General features: G+C 49.4%; 1 protein-coding gene across 1 annotated transcript in view; it reads right to left on the minus strand.

The window, feature by feature from the left end:
* Window positions 1-512: 512 nt before the first annotated feature.
* Window positions 513-22317, minus strand: part of SLC28A1 (solute carrier family 28 member 1) — a gene marked incomplete at both ends in the record, with an annotated part of 48319 nt that continues 26514 nt past the window's right edge. The window contains 13 exon segments of the mRNA XM_079699066.1: window positions 513-537; window positions 1282-1372; window positions 1375-1392; window positions 1555-1653; window positions 2397-2474; window positions 5843-5994; window positions 6115-6268; window positions 7525-7580; window positions 7797-7915; window positions 14674-14799; window positions 17650-17667; window positions 17671-17730; window positions 19345-19425. Of these exon segments, the coding sequence (XP_079555192.1) occupies window positions 513-537; window positions 1282-1372; window positions 1375-1392; window positions 1555-1653; window positions 2397-2474; window positions 5843-5994; window positions 6115-6268; window positions 7525-7580; window positions 7797-7915; window positions 14674-14799; window positions 17650-17667; window positions 17671-17730; window positions 19345-19425 (1077 nt within the window).

The following is a 22317-nucleotide window of genomic DNA, read 5'->3' on the forward strand; positions in this document are numbered from 1 at the left end:
AAGTTACTTAACCTCTCTGGGACTCTGATTCCTCAACTAGGGATAATAATAGTATCTGACTCACAGGGTTGTTGTAGGGACTGAGTTACAAAGTATGAAGCACTGAGAACAGTGCACTGACACACAGTGCTCTGTTACATTTGCAAGTGTCACAGTTATGTAGAGTAAAGCAGTCTGAACATTAACCAATATTTCCCAAATTGTTTTCCATGGAATCTTCAACTAAGACATGTTTCTATCAAAAAGATTCTTATAGCCAAATTTGGAAAATGTCTCCTATTATACCCACATCAAACTTATGAGTCCACAGTAAACAAACAACAAACAAACAAAAAAACCCCTAACTTTCTTTAGCTTAGTGTTTCCCAAACGCAGTGGATCATGGAAACTTCTGCATACCTTGTGGGACAGTGTTCCACAGGACTCCAGTGTGGGAAGTGCTCTGGAGGAAGGCAGTGGGGAGTCTCTGAACGTAGAGGAAGGGGTCTCCAGGAGAAGCTGCCTGGCAGGGGCTAAACCACAGCAAGATTCCAGCGCCTAGAGAGGAGGGGGAAGGAATCAGCTGAAATGCCAGGGCTCAGGGCCCTGGAGCAGAAGGGAAGGGTGAATGGGGGAGACCCAGGGCAGGGGGTATAGGGAAGAGCAGGGAGCTGTTTGGATATAGAGAGGAGAGAAGAGGCAGAGGTGGCCCTGAGAATTCATACTTGGGGAGGCAGGAAATGGCAGATCAGAAAGGTGGTGACGAGTGGGGCATCCCTCATTTACTTATGCACCCACTCTGCCCACTCACCCTGTCACCCTTCCCAATTTATGACTGAGGTGGGTCTAAGCCCTGCGGCTTCCCCAAGGGGGTGGGCCTGGAGAGAGAGCGATGGGGACAGCTGCTTCCTGGGGAAGAAGAGCCTCCAGAAGGCACAGAGATGTTCTGTCCCCGCTATGCACAGATCGTGTGATTATAAAATCAACAGCAGTTGTCCAGGGCCTCTAGGGTGAACTCCGGGTCGGTGCCAAAAAGAAGCAAAGGCTGCAGTCTGAGCTCTAGGCCTGGCTCTGCTGGCCACGAAAGGCTGTGCAACTTTGGGGAAGTTGCTCTGTGTCTCTGGTCCAAACTTCATCTCTAAGTTTGGTCCTCAAGCCCCACTTCCTCCTCCCTTGGTCACATCAGCCACAGCCATGACATTTCTATCCCTTGCCCTGGTGCCAAAGGCCTCCGCCGGGAAATCGGGCCTCCTGCACCCCATCACTGTCAGGGTCCCTCCGCCCCACGGCCCAGGTTCTCACCTCTGGAAGGCCTGGCGGCAGCACTGGTACACCCCAAAACTGCTGCTGCCGAGGGTCGTGTTCAGGAGGGACACACAGTCGACCTCAGCCCCCTGGGCATGTAGAGGATCCCTGTGCAGGGAAAGCAGCTGGTGGGCAGGGCCCAGCCCCTCACTACCCTCCAACCCCACCCAAGGACTTCCAGAGAGGCCAGAGCCCCAGTGCCTGGCCCCGGACCAGGGCCAGCTGGAGAGTCAGGGCTCTGAGTCCTGAGCCCACCAGGCCTGCACTCACCTGCCACGCAGGCATTCACCAGAGACACACAGGCCCCCGTGCAGAGCACCCGGAGCATGATCTGGGAGAAGTTGCTCTTCTGCTGGGGGGCCATGGAGGCTGCAAGAAGACAGGAGTGCTCAGGGCCAGGACTCAGCATGCCTCTCTGCCTGTATCTGTGCCTCCGGCTGCATCTGCTGACACCCCTTTCTCTTCTGGGTGGCCAGAGGGACAGACGCTGTCCTCCTGATGCTTTTGAGTTTGGAAGTCCTCCTTGGCCTGAGTCGGGCCCCTAGGTAGCACTCCACACCTCCCCCCATGCCATCAGTGGCAAGTGTAGGAAAAGAACGTGAGTTTGGAGTCAGGCAGACCTGGGATTAAACACAGGTGCAGCCATTTATTAGCTGAGTGACTTGGGCCATCATTCACTTTTGCAAGACTCAGCAAAACAGGATGGTTACACCACCAGGCAGGGAACTGCAGGGGGTGGAAATGTTTTTTGTAAAGAGCTGAGAGCTGTGCAGAGCCTTCTTCCCTAGGCCGCACCAGGCTTGCCTGTCCCTTGTGGGTATGGGAACTAAAGCCTCAGTGGGCAGGTCACCACTGCACCTCCCGACCCTCCCCAGAGCCCTGAGCCAGGCTTAGGCCTACAAGGCCAAGGTGCTAACCTCCTGGGCTACCTCAGCAGCAGAGAAATCATGAAATGCCAGGGCTGGGAGGAAGCTCCATGGCCACATTGTTCAGGCTCTGCCTTAGACTAATGGGAGAAATGAGACCTACAGATCCCCAAGAAATGTCTCAGAGCCAGGACTAGTGTCCATCCCCGACCCTCCAGGATACCGAGAGGCCCCTATAGGACTCACTCAGGCCTCCCAGCATGATCCCAATGGAGCTGAAGTTGGCAAATCCACAGAGGGCAAACGTCATATTTCTGCTCTGACCTGAGAAGACAGAAGATGAGCGGGGAGGGGCTTCCCTCAGATGGGATGGGAGTTTGCTCAAACCACCCCATACCCTGGCCTTAATTTCACCCACTGCCTATGTGCCTTTGCCCTTTGAAGCACTCGGTGCTGCCCTTTTCCAGCCATGCACACCTACCTCTAAGTCAACTCAAGCTACACAACCTCACAAACATAGCCCCCTCCTCATCTGCCCTTGAATCTCCTTAATTACCAGCCTTTCTGGGTATGATTCAGGCTGGCCCAGTCCTCTCACTTTGGCCCTACTAAGCTCTGTCCCCAGGAGCAGTGGGCGAACGGCCCTTCCCGACATGCTGCAGCCCCGCACCTTTGTTTATGGAGAATGCGCTCAGGCTGAGGTCCTTTGAGGTGTTGTCATGCCCAAAGAGCAGGATGGTGGCCCAGTGGAGAGAGGGAGGGATTCGGAGCCCAGTCGGCTTGGGTTCCAGGCTCGTCTCGGCCTATTTCAGGTTGAGCAAGTTGATAGCCTCCTAAGTTTTAGTTTCTCCATCAGGAATGTGGGAATAATAGTAGCTGCCTAGAAAGACTGTCATAAAGATCATCTAATGTACAGGAAGTACCAGGCACAGGGGAGGTATTTAAGCAAGGTAATTCTCTTTCCCTTTTGCTCTGAACGGTTGTGTAATTTCTTAGAAGTGTTAAGAGCCAAAATGGAACAATTTGGAAAAAAAGATTGGCTTAGACCCATACCTCACACCATATAAAAAATTAATTCTAAATCACTGAAGCAGATAAATATGAATATTTTAAACATCAAATAATAGGAAATATAGAATAATTATTATTGTTACAAAATAATATTATTACTCTCATTTTGGAGAGGAGCAAACTGAGGCTCACAGAAGTGACTGAGGAAGTTCACACAGCAAAAATGCAGCTGTGTCAGAATTTGAACTCCGTTTTGTCTGACTCCAAAGTGCATGATTTTAACTACTTCACCATATTGTTTCAGGAATTTAACCCTTGCCAGATTTTTGGAATGGAGATAACTTTCTAAATTTAGATATTATAGAAGAAATGCAAAGATTTGGTGTAAATTTTGTGTTTAAAAAAATCCCTGAATACAGAATGAAGGGGAGAAAAAAAGACTAGGAAAAATATATGTAGAAAATGTAACAGAAAAGGGTTAATATCTTTATAACACACAGAGTTTATACAAATTGATGAAAAAGTATTAAGGTACCTGCATTCTGCTTACTCACCTACAATCACCCTCCCAAGTCGCCCAAGTAATCTTAAAATGTCAAAAGTCAAATCTTCAGTAACTTCCTACTGCTCCTCGGCCTGTGTCACTCTCTTTTACAATTACCACCTGTTCTAACCTCACTGCTCTCCTCTCAGCTCTCCAAACAAGTGCTTTTCAACCTCAAGGCCTTTACATATGTCTCTTTCTTTGCCTGGAATGCTCTTCCCAGTTTCTCCTGGCCCCTCCTCCTCCCTGCAAGTCTTGGCCTAATAACCACATCTCAGGGAGGCCTTTTCTGACCAGCCCAGTCAAGGAAGACCCCCTCCCTATTTCCTCTTATTGTTTCCATCATAGAACTTACCACAAATTGTGGTTTTAAAATTTTTTATTCCTTTGCTTTCTTGCGTTTTGCTCGTGTCTTTCACTAGGTGTAAGTTCCATGTCACCAGGGACCATGTCTTTCGGATTCCCCTTTTTATCCCTGGTACCCAGCAGAGGGCCTGGCACTTCAGAGGTGTCAAAAAATACTTGCTGAAGGAATGAAGTTCCTTTAAAAAGATCCTGAAGGCACATACCACCCACTATCTCTAGAGAAGGGAGTGATACTGGAGCTGAAAATGAGGAGTGAGGGGAAACGTGGGCTTTTTACTCCATACAAACTTTTTTTTTTTAACTGAAGAGTACATTCCTTTACAATTAAAAATATAATTTAAAAGGCAAGAAAAAAATTTTATGTTAAAAGTTCCTAGTAACCCAGTAACAAATGAAAACAATGAACTATTATTTGCCCCTTAACGTATCAAAACTTTTTTTTTTAAGAGGCTACTCAGCCCTGTTCAGTGTGTGGTAAAATCAATGCTCACAGGCACAGCTGGGGCGGTTTCAGTTGTTACAACCCCTTGGGAAAGATACTGGCAGCAACCACACGAGGATCGGTGCCATGTGATGCAGTCATACCACATCTGGGAAAGCTCCTGCAGAAATGCTCAGAGAGGAAGGAGAAGTTCTGTGCAAAAAGCTATTCATTTCAGCATTGTGTATGATAGCCAAATAATGGAATTATATATTATATTATTATATTTATTATAATATAATTAATTATAATTATATTATATATTATAATAGCTGTAATTTTGGGATGACAAGATGATGGGTAATTTTGTCATTCTCAATCATGTTACATACAGCTGTTATTCTTTTAGAAAGTTTCATTTTAGAAAGCTTTTTTTTTTTTTTTTTTGCTGTACGCGGGCTTCTCACTGTTGTGGCCTCTCCCGTTGCGGAGCACAGGCTCCAGACACGCAGGCTCAGCGGCCATGGCTCACGGGCCCAGCCGCTCCGCGGCATGTGGGATCTTCCCGGACCGGGGCACGAACCCGTGTCCCCTGCATCGGCAGGCAGACTCTCGACCACTGCGCCACCAGGGAAGCCCTCTTTTTTTTTTTAATGTCTTAACCGGGACTTCCCTGATGGTCCAGTGGCTAAGACTCCGCACTCCCAATGCAGGGGGTCCGGTTTGATCCCTGGTCGGGGAACTAGATCCCACATGCCTCAACTAAGACTTTGCATGCTAATTCGCATGCTGCAACTAAAAGATCCCACATGCTGCAACTAAAGAAAAAGATCCCGCATGCTGCAACGAAGATCCCGCACGGGGCAATGAAGATCCCACGTGCTGCAACTAAATAAATAAATAGATAGATAGATAGATAGATAGATAGATAAATAAGTCTTAACAGAAGAAACCAACCCCTGAACTGAATCCAATATATTGAAGATGAATGTGGTGGTGAGGTCTCCCTGTTTTACTCTCTTAGCTCATTAGATGCTCCCATCCATTCCTTCGGGGTAGGAGTGGCAGGTTCTACACTTGTTTTCCAACAGAAGAGGCAAGGTACAGTTGCTGGCCCAGGGCCGCACAGGATGGTGGCCTGTCTACAGCTGGAGCTCAGATACCTCCAACGGGGCTCTTTCTCAACCTCAGCCTCCTAAGAGGCCTTGAGAAAGATGGCCTCTGAAGCTGTCTTGTTGCCCAGGGCAACGGGATGTGGGAGGTTGAGCAGCCCCTCAGTGTGTCTCAGCCGGGCCCACAGGGCAGCCGCTGCATCGCCCCCTGCCCCAGGGAGGGGAAAGGTACACTCACAGAGATCCACTGCTTCCTGGAACCGGCCCACTTCTCGGCGCCCGTCGTTCAGAAACAGCTTCATTCCCAGCAGCTCAGCCACCACCAGGCAGCCCTCCCAGGCCATGCCCATCAAGAAGGCCACTGATCGCAGGATGTAGGAGCAGATGAGCCTAGGCATGAGGCAAGAGGAGTGGCTGGGACTGGGGTTGGCCTGGGCTCTGTGGGTGTCTACCCACCATCACCCACCGACCAGGACCACCACCTCCACAGGCTGCGTGGGTGGCCGGAACTGTACCTGGAAGCTGAGCCCCTGGACGTCCATCATGTCTCCCAGCCAGGAGAGGGCAGGGTTGATGAAGGCCAACACAGCCAGGAAAGCAATCAGGTTGGCTGCGATGTTGGTCACGACCCTCACGGACATGGCGGCCCCACTGCTAGCTGCTTCTAAGAGGGTTTTTTTTTTTTTTTTGGTACGCGGGCCTCTCACTGTTGTGGCCTCTCCCGTTGCGGAGCACAGGCTCCAGACGCGCAGGCTCAGCGGCCATGGCTCACGGGCCCAGCCGCTCCGCGGCATGTGGGATCCTCCCAGACCGGGGCACGAACCCGCATCCCCTGCATCGGCAGGCGGACTCTCAACCACTGCGCCACCAGGGAAGCCCTTCTAAGAGGTTTTGAGCATCTCTGTTGATGGGATCAAGAGCCATCATTATTGGCCTATCTCCACAAACAGCAGGGCTCCCAACCCTACAGGCTCAAAGAGGAACCTTGGACAGAGCATTTCAGAGCCAGTGGTCCTTGTTTTCCCTCTGAGACCAGAGAGAGAAAGAGCCTGGCCCAAGCACTAGGATAAGACCCAGACTCCTAGCACAGATGCTGTCCAAGACAGAAACCACTAGCCATGTATGACTTTTGAGCACTTGAAAGGAGGCTGATCTGAATTGAAATCTGTTGCAAATATACACACCAGATTTCAGAGATTGAGTCCAAAAAAAAAAGAAAGAATATGAAATACCTTATTAATAATTTTTATATTGATTACATGTTAAAATGACAATACTTTGGATATATTTAGTTAAATAAAACATTTTATTAAAATCACCCGCTTCTTTTTACTTTTTAAAAGATGACTACTAGAAAATTTGAATTATAGGTGTGACTCATATTCCTCTAGGGCAGTGCTGCTCTAGACCTTCAGGAAGTTGTGCTGTTGGGGATGCCCGTTGTATCCACAAGCACATTTGTCAAAAGTCGTGTCTTTCAACATTTTTTAAGAATTAAATGTTAGGGCTTCCCTGATGGCGCAGTGGTTGAGAGTCCGCCTGCCGATGCAGGGGACACGGGTTCGTGCCCCGGTCCGGGAAGATCCCACGTGCCGCGGAGCGACTGGGCCCGTGGGCCATGGCCGCTGAGCCTGCGCGTCCGGAGCCTGTGCTCCGCAAAGGGAGAGGCCACAACAGTGAGAGGCCTGCGTACCGCAAATATAAATAAATAAATTAAATAATTAAATGTTACACAAAGGTTGCTAAGACTATGATAAAGAGATGTCAGGAGGTGAGTGAAATCAAGGACAGTGCTCAACATGTCAATGCGATTGACACTGGGGATCAGACCTCAAGGCATGTAGAGAAAGTGGTGTGGAACCTTTTCACGACCCTCCTCAACACACACACACACACACACACACACACACACACACACACCAGGCACATCCCCAAGAGCCAGGTCACTTGCCCATGCCTTGACTAGTCCATGTTTCCTGCTGGTCAGAGACTGGAAAATAAGAAGCGAGAACTGGAGTCTATATCTTCACAAGTGAAGCTGCGACCAGGGCAGTGAGAGAGAGGAGGTGGGCTGCGCTTGGTGAAAGACAGAGATGGGCAGAGAAAATAGGACCTGCTGCTGCCCCCACCTCTGCTCCTGTCTCTGCCCCTCCCCCCACTCCCCTCTCTGCAGACCCTCCTGCTGTGCTCACCTGTAGGTCAGTTTCACTCCTTCCTCACCCCTGAACTTGGATTCCTCCATGTCCGGGTAGAGGGCTAAAGCACAAGGGGCAGCCTTCACAGAGGCAGCAATTAAGGAGGCAGCATCGATCTGCAAGAGTGAGAATGAGGGTTATAGAGAGATGTCAGGAAATGTGGAGGCCAAGAAGTGTGGCCCAGGGCAGCAGGAGGACATGGTACTCTACCCCGCTGGTATATCACCATCATCGGTACTGCTGTCACTGTCACTGATAATAGTAATACGTTTTATGTGTAGAGGGTCACAGGCTGTATGCACAGAATCTTCTATTCCCACACCTCCCCCAGGACTTCAGGAAGTTAGGCAGGGCAAGTACTGTTATCTCACTTGACAGACAAGGAAACTGAGGCCCCAAAGGGTTAAATATGACTTGCCCAAAATAAAGGAAGGGAAGGAATTAGACCCGTCGTGTCTTTCGGCTCCAAGTTCAAGGTTCTTCCTCCCTTTCTAGGCTGTCTCTCTTTGACCACTGATCTGAGGGCTGGTTCATCATTGGCTGAGGGGTTTGTGATGGTTTCAGACAAAGTTCACAGAACCTGAGAGTTGGAATGGATCCAAGATGTGACCTAATTTGACCTCGTAGTAAAGGAAAGTCTTCCCTCTAGAGGATCCTTCCGGTCACTTAGTGTGGCAGGGAACTCACCACCTCAAGGCAGCCCATCACCTCTACTCCTGTGGTCAGAGAGCTGTTTCTAAGGAAATCTGCCCCTACAACATACAACACCCACCCTTTGACCTTGGGTCGGTCTCCTGGAGCCACGTTATAGAAGCCCTCACAGCAAGATGATGGAGTTGCCAGACCCCCCAGGGATTCTCCCTTCCTGAATTTTCATCATCACTGTGGTCCCAAACCCTTTGCTTCCCTGTTCTCTTCACAGAGATGGAACACTTTTTCACCACTGTGTTATTTACCAAATGGGAGAATTAGAACCAACCCAAACATCTGACAATGGGGGGAAGGCTATGCATTGTCAAGCTGCCATCAAAAACAATGGTTACCAAGGCTTCACAATAATGTGGAGAAATGCCTGCATACTTGCATATAGAGCATAACCACAATGATAGGGAAAAAAACAAACTCCACAACTATGCATAAAAAGAAGATCAGAAAGAAATACACCAAAATGTCAACCAATTGTCTGTCCCTGGCTAGTGGGGCCAGAGTGATTTTCTTTTCTTTCAGCTTTTCTGTATATTTCTAAACATCCACATGATATATACTGTTTTTATAAGCAGAAAAGTAGAATAGACTTCTTCTTAAAGTTTGTAATAAATCAACTGTAGTTTTAAAATTTTAAATAAAAAGGAACAAAAGGAGGGGAGGTAAGTTTAAGCTACATGTTCAGGCGAATAAAGCAGACAGCCAAAGAAGCCCATGGAAGTACCAGGAACTACTGATAAGGAAGCAGACCTCAGAGACCCTCTGAGGCTCTGAAAGTCTTGTAATATCCTCCTCCTTCTTTTAAACCCCTTTATTTCCTTTCAGTGGTAAGCAGAAACCACTTAAGATGTGTACCAGCTCCAGCACCCACCTCCCACGTGCCCCCATCACAGCCACTGGGTGTGCAGGCCTTGCTCCTCATGGAAATAGCCAGCCTCAGGCAGGTGTCCTCTCTGGACTTTCCAGGCCAAGCTTTGGGACTTTGCTGACCTCCTCCTCAGCCGCCCATCTCCAGCGGGCACAATACCACATCTGGAATCTTGGGATTTTCCCCTCCACCAGCCAGGATCCTCCCCCTTCCTCCAGCTTGGAGGCTACATTTGGTTTGTCAACTCGAGTCTCAGTGGGGGGCACACCTTGCACATTCCTGGACACTGTCCTTTGAATGGACCATTCGTGGCCACTGCCTCAAATGCCCCAGGCAGTCATTTCCTGCTCATCTTGGAAAGGGCTGAGTCCTGCACTGGCAGGGCTCCCGGGGGCACTGGGTCAGCCCACACACGGCCTCTCTGCTGCCAGTTATGCCTCAGGACCATGACATTCCCCAGCGCTGAGTCCAGACACCAGGTCAGGAACACCTTCTGTCCCAGCATGACAGGGCCCACTCCTGCCCAAGGCCCTCCTTCGTCTACCCAAAGGTGTCCTATGTGAAGAGGGATAGAGGGTAGGAGCCATCCACGTGAACTTTCAAAAAGGTCTTTACTGAGAAAGGAAATAAATCCAGACATTCCAAAGCATAAAATGGGCCAGTTTTAGAAGGCTGGACTTCTGACCCTAATATGTCAGAGAAAGAACAACCACTTTTTCAACACCATGTCAGGTGTTTCTTTGTTTTTTAAGATTTTTTTTTGATGTGGACCATTTTTTTTTTTTTTTTTTTTTTTTTTTTTTTTGTGGTATGCGGGCCTCTCACTGTTGTGGCCTCTCCCGTTGCGGAGCACAGGCTCCGGATGCGCAGGCTCAGCAGCCATGGCTCACGGGCCCAGCCGCTCCGCGGCATATGGGATCCTCCCAGACCGGGGCACGAACCCGTATCCCCTGCATCGGCAGGCGGACTCTCAACCACTGCGCCACCAGGGAGGCCCGATGTGGACCATTTTTAAAGTCTTTATTGAATTTGTTACAATATTGCTTCTGTTTTATGTTTTGGTTTTTTGGCCGTGAGGCATGTGGGATCCTAGCTCCCTGACCAGGGATCGAACTTGCACCCCCTGCATTGGAAGGCAAAGTCATAACAACTGGACCACCAGGGAAGTCCCTTGCCAGGTGTTTTCTGTTTATTATGGCATTTAATTCTTAGACTGCTGTGAGGTGGGCAGTAATTCCACCCATTTTACAGGTGTAGAAACTAAGCATGTGGTTGACTCTTACTTGGCCCTGCTTGGGCCTCCCAGACCCTGTCCCAGGGGCTCCCACTCTTGCACAATTGATTGAGAAACATCAGTGGCCATCCCCTCAACCCATCCTGTGTTCACAGCCCAAGGCACACATCTGGATCTCTTCTCACAATGATCCCGAGCCAAAGGGGTGGGTAGGGAGCCAGTTTCTGGGGTTTTAGCAGAGAGAGCTCATGCCTACCTTAGAGTTTTTGGGAAACACACTGAAAAGGGACATGTATGTAGAGGTCACAGTGAAAGGATTTAGTCAAGTGACACTTGGGACCTCAGACCAGGGAGAAGGTCTAGACCAGTGTCGTCTGATATAAATATAGCACAACTGTGATTTAAGTTTTCTAGCAGCCAATTAAAAAAGTAAAAAGAAACAGATGAAATTAATTTCATTAATGTATTTAATTTAACCCAATATACCTAACATATTATCTTTCTACCCTTGTAATCAATGTAAAACTTATCAATAAAATATATTAATTGATTTTTCCCTACTAAGTCTCACAGCAGATCTCATTTCAGACCGACCACATTTCAAGGGCTTAATAGCCATGTGTGGCTAGTGGCTGCTGTGTTGGACAGCGCAGATCTAGAAATATCCAGATTTTAGCAATAGGAGGGGTTCAGGGAAGAGGCAGCCAGAAGCTGAGCATCAAAGAGAAAGGAGGAGAGAGAAAGGGGGGATTCTCTTTGGAATTCAGGGCCTAAGGGCAGAGCCCAAGATACAGTGAGGAACTGCCTGGAAGAGGGCGTGAAAGGAGAGAGGGCAGAGGATGGGAAGGGCTGTGGGAGGAAGCCTGGGGGCTTCTGTAGTGGCGGCCAAGAGCCAGGCGGGGGCAGAAGAGAGCTTCTCTGTGACCAGCCTGGGGGCAGATCCAGAGGCGGGAGGGGAGGAGGGAAGGAAGGTGGACTAGATGCCTTTCACCAGGCCAGCTATGGTGGTAGCCTGGGGCTTCCGTACCAGAGGTTTGGATGGAGACCCGCGACCACTTGGCTGATCCTGGTGGCCTCTGCACATTCTGTAGAGCTAAAGGGAAGTGGGTACCAGGCCCCTTCAGTGGGAAGGCCCGCCTGCCTGGGGCTGGGCCTGGACTCTGGCCTGAGACAGGGAAGGAAAGGAGGCTGAGCTGTAAGGCGATTGTGGAAAAGGGAGAGAGTTCTTCCAGTACTTTAGTCTTAAGTAATGGTAATGACGCTTATGCGATAGAAAGAATACCATTCTTTTAACTGGCTTGTGGGACCCAAAGCAAGGTTAAGACATTTAAAGGCTCTAAGTCCCGAAGATAGCAGGGCAACCCCTCCCCCAATACACCACCATGAAAAGTTTCAGGAACAAAGTATCAAGTTTTCATTTTTGAAATATCAAATTCCTTCCGAAATCAATTGGTGGTGAGGTATGGGGGAGGGGGGTGGCACGCATCAGCTCTGATGGGTCCTTCCTAGGCCTTGGTGAGAAAAGGTGCAAACCAGATGACCTCTAAAATTCTAGGTGGAGCGTGCTGGGCGGAGAAGACAAAGCCTCAGAGTGCAAGGGGCCTTCTTGAAAAGTCTCTAGGCAGCAGCCATCCTGCCCAGACAGCTCTGTGGGTATGCGGAGCTGAGGCTCCTGGTGTGGCCCAGGGGTCCTGAGGGAAGGAGGGACTGAGGGGCAGGTTACCTCATCCCCTTGGCCATCCTCAAGGACAGAGATGAGAAAGACAGGTGGAATTTGAGACCAAGGCTGGTCATTCTTTCATCCCCCGACCCATTCACACACAGCATCAGGAGAGCCTGGGCCCTGGGAGAGGAAGGCTGCCTTTCTCCAAACCAGCGCAGGGAGGCCCACCTCACCCTAGGGGCTGAGTGACCGTGCGTTGCACGGATGAACTTACCCAGCTCATTCCCTTACTGCTCTACGTTTATGTTTCTTGGGTTGTTTGCTATTACAAATAATGTTGGAATTTTGCATCTTTTGACCACTTGTGAAAATATTTCTGTATCATAATATTCCTAACTGGATCAAAGAGGAGTATTTTTAAAATTGACTGATAGGTGTTTTCCAAAAAGGTTAGAGCAAATTACACTCCCATGAAGAGTATATGGGGCTTCCCTGGTGGCGCAGTGGTTAAGAATCTGCCTGCCAATGCAGGGGACACGGGTTTGAGCCCTGGTCCGGGAAGATCCCACATGCCGTGGAACTAAGCCCGTGCGCCACAGCTACTGAGCCTGCGCTCTAGAGCCCACAAGCCACAACTACTGATCCTGAGTGCCACAACTACTGAAGCCCGTGTGCCTAGAGCCCGTGCTCTGCAACAAGAGAAGCCACTGCAATGAGAAGCCCGCGCACTGCAATGAAGAGTAGCCCCCGCTCGCTGCAACCAGAGAAAAGCCTGCGCACAGTAACAAAGACCCAACACAGCCAAAAAAAAAAAAAAAAAAAGAGTATATGAATGCCCTGCAGCCTTGCCGTTTAGAGGCATGTAAAATTTTGCATATCCTTGAGAAGAAACATAAGTTATGAACTTTTCTTTCTTGATCATCATTAAACTTTTAAAAAATTGTGATTTTTTACCTTTCAGAGGTTTTTCTTTTTTTTTTTTTTTTTAACGGTACGCAGGCCTCTCACTGTTGTGGCCTCTCCCATCGCGGAGCACAGGCTCCGGACGCGCAGGCTCAGCGGCCATGGCTCACGGGCCTAGCCGCTCCACGGCATGTGGGATCCTCCCGGACAGGGGCACGAACCCGTGTCCCTTGCATCGGCAGACGGACTCTCAACCACTGCGCCACCAGGGAAGCCCAGGTTTTTCATTTTTATTAGTTAGCTCTGTCAACTTTTTCCTTTACACTTTCAGATCTCATGTCATGCTCAGAATTTTATAAGAAAAAGGCAAGTTGCAGAAAAGTGTGAATAGAATTACCTCATCTTTAGTAAAAAAAAAAAAAAGCAAGTATATGTATATTCAGTTATATGTACTTAAATGACTTTTTACACAGAAATACCTGGAATGACATATTTTAAGTCAGTGGTTCCCAAATTGAGTATCAGAATCACCTGGAAGGCTTGTTACACTACAGGACACTGGGCCGCATCCCCAGCATTCCTGATTCAGCAGGTCTACAGAGCGGCCCAAGAATTTGTATTTCTAACAAGTTCCCAGGTGAAGGTGTCGTTGCTGGCCCACTGAGGACACTCTGAGCGCTGCTGTTCTCATCTAGTAAGAGCAGTTATCCATGGGAAGTGGGAGTGAAGTGTTTTTTTTTTTCTTTTTTACTTTATTCATTTCTGTAAGAAGCAAGAATTTCTTCGATATTTTAAGGGGAAAAAATAAGATCTTGAAAGACTTGCATGTGAAAACACAAACAAGTACAGTGTTTTACACAAATGTAATGCATTCTTACCAGGCACTTTGTAGGGGACACATTGAAGATTCATCTCTGCTTGCCATGCACTAGTGTTGTGATTGGTTTAAGGGCCTGATTCATACCACTGGAATTTGATTTAGAAATGTACGGTGCTCAGAAAGCTGCACAAGTAATAATTTAGGAGTAGAGGAAGGACTTGTGCCCAGAGAGGGTGTAAAGGAGAGGAGGTGGGAGGACGGGTTACAGGAAGAGTAGGACAAAGCTCCAGGGGTGGCCTAGGTGGGGGACTGTGTGTCTGAGTTTTGGAGTCAGACAGATCTGGGCTCAAATCCTAGCTTTGGGCACCTCACTTACTCTCTGAGTCTCAATTTCCTCATCCTTGAAATGGGGATATTAAAACACTTAGCACTTTGCCTCAGTAAGCAGAATACTGGAAACCTTTGCTCCCACTGGCCACGTGAGAAACCCAAATGGTCCAGCCCACCTGGCCTGCCTTACTCAGGTGAAGCTTCTCCTCCCACCATCGCAGCAGCCCTGGTTTAGGACATAGCCCATGAGAGAAGACCCCAGGTCGCTCTGGCCAGGAGCTGTGTGGGGCTCCCACAAAGGTGGGTTTCAGGTTCTTGGTTTTCAGCAAGCAGAAGGAGGGCTCTGCATACCTCAAATGAGAGGTAGGCGTCCAGCAGGCTGCCAGCAATGGTGGCATAGCCTCTGGTTGTGACAACGTGGATTTCAGAGAGTGTCATGTCTGCCAAGTAGGGCCAGATCAGTAGAGGAGCCTCAGTCTGCAAACGGGAAAGATGTCAAACAAGCAGAGCTGGTCTGGCTAGCACGGGCACTTGGGGCATACCCTCTCCACCTGGGAGTGAGCAGGTCACAGTGAGGACTGGGGACCCCAGGGGAAGAGACAGCAGGGTGGGGTGAGGACCAGAGTCTGTACTTGGCTGAGCCTCTGTGAACCTCAGCATCAGCCCAGCTCTGTGGAAGGACCCCCAGCCCTTCCTTTGGGCCTGATAATGCTCCCCTGTGTCAAGTGCCTCCCACGTCCAGGCACCCAGCTAGGCCCCTCACACTCATCACTTACAACCTTCTAGGAAAGAAGTGGTCGTCTCCACGTTCCAGGAGAGCAGAAGGTCAGAGAGGTTCAAAGAATTACCTCTGTTCGTGCAAAGGACCAGAAGCAGATGTAACTCCAAGCCTGAACGTTTAGTGAAGCCATGGGAGTTGCCAGAAAGAAAGGAACTGGGGCATTCGATGGCGTGTTTAGTTCAGGGCACGTGGGGAAGCCTGGAGCCATTCGTTTATTCATTCAATAAATAATTATAGTACATACTGTGTTCCAGACTGTGCTATGGAATAGGGATAGAGATGGGGGAGGTGGAGGGCAGATGGACAAGGCAGGGTAAGCAGTGGACCTCAGCAGGCAGAGGCATGATCTGACTTGGGTTTTTAAAGGGCCACTCCAGGGGACTTCCCTGTCTGTCCAGTGGTTAAGACTCTGCGCTTCCAATGCAGGGGCGCAGGTTCGATCCCTAGCCAGGGAATTAAGATCTCACATGCTGGGCTTCTCTGGTGGCGCAGTGGTTAAGAATCCGCCTGCCAATGCAGGGGACACGGGTTTGAGCCCTGGTCCGGGAAGATCCCACATGCCACGGAGCAACTAAGCCCATGTGCCACAACTATGGAGCCTGTGCTCTAGAGCCCATGAGCCACAACTACTGAGCCCGTGAGCCACAACTACTGAAGCCCACATGCCTAGAGCCCATGCTCCACAGCAAGAGAAGCTACCACAATGAGAAGCTCACACACCGCAGCAAAGAGTAGACCCTGCTCGCCGCAAGTAGAGAAAGCCGCGCACAGCAATGAAAACCCAAAGCAGCCAAAAATAAATAAATTGAAAAAAAAAAAGATCCCACACACCACACGGCCCAAAAATAAATAAATAATTAAATAATTTAAATAAATAAATAAAGGGCTACTCCAGCCTGTGTGTGAAGGATGGGTAAGGGCAGCAATGGCGGCAGGGAGAACAGAGAGGAGGTGATTGTCGTGTCCAGGTGAGAGACAAGTGTGGCTCGTAGCAAAAAAAAGAAAAAGGGCAGCAGGGCAGGTCTGGAATGTGATGTGGGGCAGAGCTGGCAGGACTTGCTGATGGACTGGATGCAGCTGGGAGCAAGGGAAGCAAAGGAAGGAAGGATGACTCCTCGACTTTTGTCTAACAACCTCATCGAAGACATTGCCATTTACTGAGAAGGGAAAGTCTTGGAGACGTGCAGGTGTGTTGAGGGAGGGAATCAAGGGTTCTGCTTGTTTGGACTTGCCTAGTAAATTATCTAAGGATATCCAAGTGGAGGGTCAAGGGGGCAGTTGTATATATAGCAGACTGGAGTTTAGGGGAGAGGAAGTATTTAAGCCATGGGGCTGGGGCAATCCCCTGGGGACAGACTGTGGCCAGAGAAGAGAACAGGGCCCAGGCCTGCCAACACTGAGCTTGAAATACCACTAATCCTTGAAGTCTCCCCGTCCCCGCAAAAGTTAATTCGCCTTTGGAGCTCTTCCGGTTATCGTGTCACATTCACCTAAGATTTGTATTTTCTCAGCAAAAACCATTGATTACATTTGCAGCATTTTATATAAAATAAATGCTGATACTGAAATATCTTTTTCTCTTTTGCCTCATTTTGAACAACTGTGGGATTTTGGACTATTTATCTCAGAGCACATCTGTCTTAATTGGCTTAAAAAAAAAACAACCTTTGAAATCAACACATTTGCATCATAGCAAGGAAGATGCAAATATTCTCCAAAGTTTCCTAAACTGCCCAGTGAAATATGGCATACTTTGGCAAGTATGTTTTTTCGTGACTTACATGTTGGGCAGATGGGCCAGGATTCTGGAACAGTCACCAGAGTCTTACCCCTAGGAGGGTCTGGCCTTCTGAAAGGGACTCAGGACTGATAGTCCCTTCAGAGTCACACTTATATTGGAAAATACATTTTCAGAAAGAGGGAGGGAAAAAAAGACAAACTGATGTTGTGGAAGGAACCCTGGCCAGGAAGAAGAAGACTTGGATTCTAAGTCCTGGCTTATGTTGTGGGATCTTGGCAAGGCATTCCCAGCCCCGAGCCTCAGTTTCTGCATGTGTAAAAGGAGAACAGGGCCTCCCTGGTGGTGCAGTGGTTGAGAGTCCGCCTGCTGATGCAGGGGATACGGGTTCGTGCCCCGGTCCGGGAGGATCCCATTATGCCGCGGAGCGGCTGGGCCCGTGAGCCATGGCTGCTGGGCCTGCGCGTCCGGAGCCTGTGCTCTGCAGCGGGAGAGGCCACAACAGTGAGAGGCCCGCGTACCATAAAAAAAAAAAAAAAAAGGAGAACATTGGACTCCATCTGTAGGATTTGTGAGTCTCTAAGCTGATGAAGACAGCCTAGGCCTAGGGTGGTAGGAGGTGCCAGGGAGATACTATCCTCCTTGGCATGACCCAGGCAAGGAGTGTATCCCCAAATGGAGCATCCCTAGGGCAGCAGCCTTTGTTGACCCTGGGAGAAGTTTTGATTGGCTCTTCTGCTGACTGAATCAAAGCTCTAGGGACCCAGGGCACCCGCCCTCCTTGAGGGCAGAAGGCTGCAATACTGACCTGGCTCACAAAGATGTTTCAAGCCACACTCAGGGTCTTCGTGGCCATGGGGCCCATGGTGGCCTGCATCAGCCAGGAGATCTAGAAGGAAGCAGGGTGCTCTTTGTGGATTGGTATCAGCAAGCCCCAGGGACAGAGAGAGTCAGGGGTGGAAGTACCTTAAAAGTCTTCCTTCCAACTCCCAACCCATGTAGAACTCGCTTACCTACATTTCCCCAAAGGTCCATTCATCTTCTCCTTCCATACCTCCATTGATGGGGGCTTATCATGCATGATAAAAGGATTCCCTGGTCAAATATATTTGAGAATTGCTGTACACACATACCTTGGAGATGACCAGCACTTACCAGTTTATTAAAGGCTCTGAGAAGTCCTGCACAAAACTTGTTTAAATTTGTTTAGCCTGGTGTCTAGCTTAGTTTCATAAAATTATTTGACCAAGGGACTTCCCTAGCAGTCCAGTGGTTAAGACTCTGCGCTTCCACTGTAGGGGACGCGGGTTTGATACCTGGTTGGGCCATATGGCATGGCCAAAAATAAAATAAAATAATTTGACCATGGGATCCCTTTACCTAGTAGCATTTATTAACTTGCTGTGAAACTAGAGTTTTGTGAAAGGCTTTGGGAAACACTGTATTAAAAAGTTCTTTCGGGCTTCCCTGGTGGCGCAGTGGTTGAGAGTCCGCCTGCCGATGCAGGGGACACAGGTTCGTGCCCCGGTCCGGGAGGATCCCACGTGCCATGGAGCGGCTGGGCCCGTGAGCCACGGCCGCTGAGCCTGAGCGTCTGGAGCCTGTGCTCCGCAACGGGAGAGGCCACAACAGTGAGAGGCCCACATACCGCAAAAAAAAAAAAAAAAAAAGTTCTTTCTTTCAATCAACATGAAATCTGCTTCCCTGGAATTTCTCTCCACTGTAGGTTCCTCTCAGGCTGCCTTTTCCCTAACCTTCTGTAAGTGTTTAGAATCCTACCTGTGACCTCCTTCACACTGGCCTTCTCTTTTTTGGCCCTTCATCCCTACTTCCTTCAGCCATTCTATGGAATGTATGGTCTCAGGCCCTTTCAAACTGAACCCACTGATAGTGAAGTTTGTCATAGCCCCTTGGTTGAACACATTCTCCAGGTTTGGGGATAATTGTCTCCCTTACGCCATGCACTGTGCACTCTTAACATAACCACAGGCTGCACTTCTGGTAGCTGCCTGATGATACTGGTTTATTCTGAGCTCAATCAGCTAAAAACCTCAGAATCTCTTGTCTAATGCTGTCTGTCTCCTGCATCCTGGTTTTGTGCAGCAGATTTTATGAACATAAGCACAGGATTTGACATTTATATCAGCTAAGTCTGGCCCACAGGACCCACTGCTCTCAAGATCTTTTTGGTATAAATTATTTTTTCCCCTAACGCTTTTCCTCAATGCAGCCCCAGTTCTGTAAACTTCCCTCCCCCAAAGACCCCACTGGATTTTGGCGCCATTTCTCCTTAGTAACATGACAAGAGACTCTGTGAAAAGTTGTTTGGTTGGTAGTAGACTCTGAGAGGAGGCTGGGGAGCAGGGGATGCTGGAAGGTCCAGGCCCTCAGAGCAGGGGATTTGGGGAGGGTGTGGGCTTGGGAGCAAGGCATTCTGGGAGAGTGTGGTTCCTGTCAGCCTGTGATTCTGGGAGGGCCCGGGGTTGGGACCTTGAGAACTCACCTTCAGGATCACCCACTGCATGAGGCTCACGTAGTAGAGAACTGACATGGCGCAGCTGAAGAAAACAGTGATGGGCAAAACCTGCCAGCAAAGAGCACAGGCCCTGGGGTTAGAGGCAGATAGGTGGCAGGGTACCACGCAGGGCCTCGGAGGCCCCAGACAGCCACTTCATCCAAGAGCTTGCCACTCAGAGACCCGACGGGGTCAGGGAAGAAGCTCTGAATTCAGTGCATGAAATCGCATATGGGGCCTCTCTGGAGGCAGCTGTCCTCTCTGTTCCTCTCTAAACATTAACCACCCACCCAGGCATCCCTTGGGCTATGGTAGAGAAGCAGGACTTGAGTCCACCACTTTTTATCACCTGCTTCTTTGTCTGTAAAATGGGGAGGAAGTGACTACCTCTCAGGTTGTTGTGAGGGTTTTGGGAGTTGGCTCAGGGCCCAGAACCTTCCTAGCACAGGGTCCGTCCTCCACCCTGAGCTCAATCCTTGGCCCATGACGCTGGCCTTAACCTCCCTCCTGTGCTTCGGGCCTGAATCAGAGGCCCTCATCTTTCTAGTGTTCTACTTCCACTCGGTGCCAGTGAGCTCTGAATGACACTCATTGTGGACCAGCCATCTGCATTTCCTCCTGTCACCCTGTTTCCTATTACCAGGCTTATGACTGCTTTTCACTTACTCCAAGCCTCTTCAATTTCTCCTTCAAAGCTTCCTCATGTCCATTTCCTTCTCCCCAGGGCCTCCCCCTCCCTTCCCCGTACTTCCTTGTTACAGTCTGACTTATAATAACAAGGACTGGCAACAACTTAAATGTCCCTCCGTGGAGGACTAGTTTGATAACCTATGGTGTGGCTGTGCAGTGGTGCACTCAGAGTCAGGAAACAAGAGTGAGGAAGCTCACTATGAGTAGTTTGGGGATGATTTTCAAGATGGACCGTTAAATGAAAAAAGAGGGCTTCCCTGGTGTCACAGTGGTTGAGAATCCGCCTGCCAATGCAGGGGACACGGGTTTGAGCTCTGGTCCAGGAAAATCCCACATGCTGCGGAGCAATTAAGCCCATGCGCCACAACTACTGAGCCTGCACTCTAGAGCCCACGAGCCACAACTACTGAGCCCACGTGCCACAACTACTGAAACCCGCACGCCTAGAGCCCGTGCTCCACAACAAGAGAAGCCACCATAATGAGAAGCCCGCACACCGCAACGAAGAGTAGTCCCCACTCGCCACAACTAGAGAAAGCCCGTGCGCAGCAACGAGGACCCAACTCAGTAAATAAATAAATAAATAAATAAATAAATAAAGTTATTAAAAAATTTAAAAATAAATGAAAAAAGAGAAGGTGTAGAACAGGGTGCACGGTGTGCTACTTTATGAGTAAAAAAGGTGTGGATGGCATTGCAGGTGCTCTTGTGTGGGCACAGATATCCTTAGACAGATATGCAAATGACCAGGAATGGCAGCTGCCTTGGGGAAGGAACTGGATGACTTGGGGGTCAGGGGTGGGAGGGAGATTTACTTTCTACCAAATCCCCTTTTGTACAGTTGGAATGTGCTATCTGTTCCAAATAGCTTTAAAATAATGTTATACAGAATTAGTAATAACATGGGAGCATTCTTATGCTAGAATGTTAAGTGGGGAAAATGGAATATTAAAAGCATAGAAGTAAGGCTGGGAGGCATAGACCCAAATAGTCAAGGTAGTTGCTTCTGTGTGCTGGGACTGTGGAAACTTTGTTTTCTTCTTTCTCCATTTCTAATTTCTCACTTGCTCCTATAATTTTCTATAAGAGGTGGACACTTCTCAAGGGAGGGGAGCACGGGCACAGGAGAGCTTTGGGGGAAACTCATCAGTGCAGTTTTGGACTTGCTGGGTTTGAGATGCCTGTGGAACATCCAAGTGGACTGTGGACTGGGCAGGTGGGCAGAAGGGCCAGCAGCTCTGAGGAGAGGTCTGGGCCAGGGCTCGGTTGAGTGCAGGTTGAAGCCACGGGGCAGATGCAGTTCACTGAGGAAATTGCCCTGGAAGAGAAGAGCAGTGGCTGAGGACAGGGCCCTGGGGTCAGCATCCCTGAAGGCTGAGAGAAGAAGGAGGAGTGCGTGGTGGAGACAAAGAAGAAACTGAGTGGTTGAAGGGCTTCCAGGAAGGGGTGCGATGGAAATTGAGGGCAGCTTTTCTAGAAGGGATGGTCCATCAGCTGTGCCAGATGCATCAGAGAACTCAGTAAGGACTGAGATGGATGCTTGGCACCTAGCAATTCAGGGCTCCCTGGTGACCTAGGTGAGAGCAGTGTCAGGAGAGATGGGCACAGAAGCCGGGTATCAGCGAACCAAGGAGGGAGTGGGACGTGAGGAAGTATAGAGACAACAGGAGAAGCTTAGCTGTGCTGGAAGGAAGAGGGGCTGCGGAGAGGGGTGAGGGGTGGAGGAAGAGTTGTTTTCATTGTTCAGAAGGAGAGTGTAGAGCAATCAAGTTCAAGCTCTGGTTCAAAATGAATCGGGACTACAGAGTGGTCCCTGATGAGAACAGAGACTCTGCCCTAGGCAGCTCCCCGGAGAAGAGAAACAAGCCCTGTTGAGGTTGTTTTCCCTTTCCCGTCCCAGATGAATGCCGCAGGTTCTGTCTGGATCTGCTCCATTTGACATCCCCGTCACCAGCTTCACTGCACGGGAGTGTCACCTGACAGGGAACGCAGACACTGGGTGGAGCAACCCTCTTCCTGCCCTGTGACTTCCCAGGGCCGCCTGGTGCTGGACACACCCCCCATCACAAGGGTGGTGACAGCATCCTGCTCTCCCTGGGAGAAAAATGCAGAGAGGATCACGTACTGTCTAGACTGCCTGTTCAACTTATCACGCGAGGGACCACTCGGCAGCCTGGCAGGTTAGCACAGATGGCTCAGGCCAGGAAGGAGAGGGCCCGGGGCAGCAGAACCCGACTGCAGAATTGGGACTTTCTCCTGGCAGCAACCAAG

The sequence above is a fragment of the Hyperoodon ampullatus genome, assembly GCF_949752795.1.
Source record: "Hyperoodon ampullatus genome assembly, chromosome: 3".
Classification (NCBI taxonomy): domain Eukaryota; kingdom Metazoa; phylum Chordata; class Mammalia; order Artiodactyla; family Ziphiidae; genus Hyperoodon; species Hyperoodon ampullatus.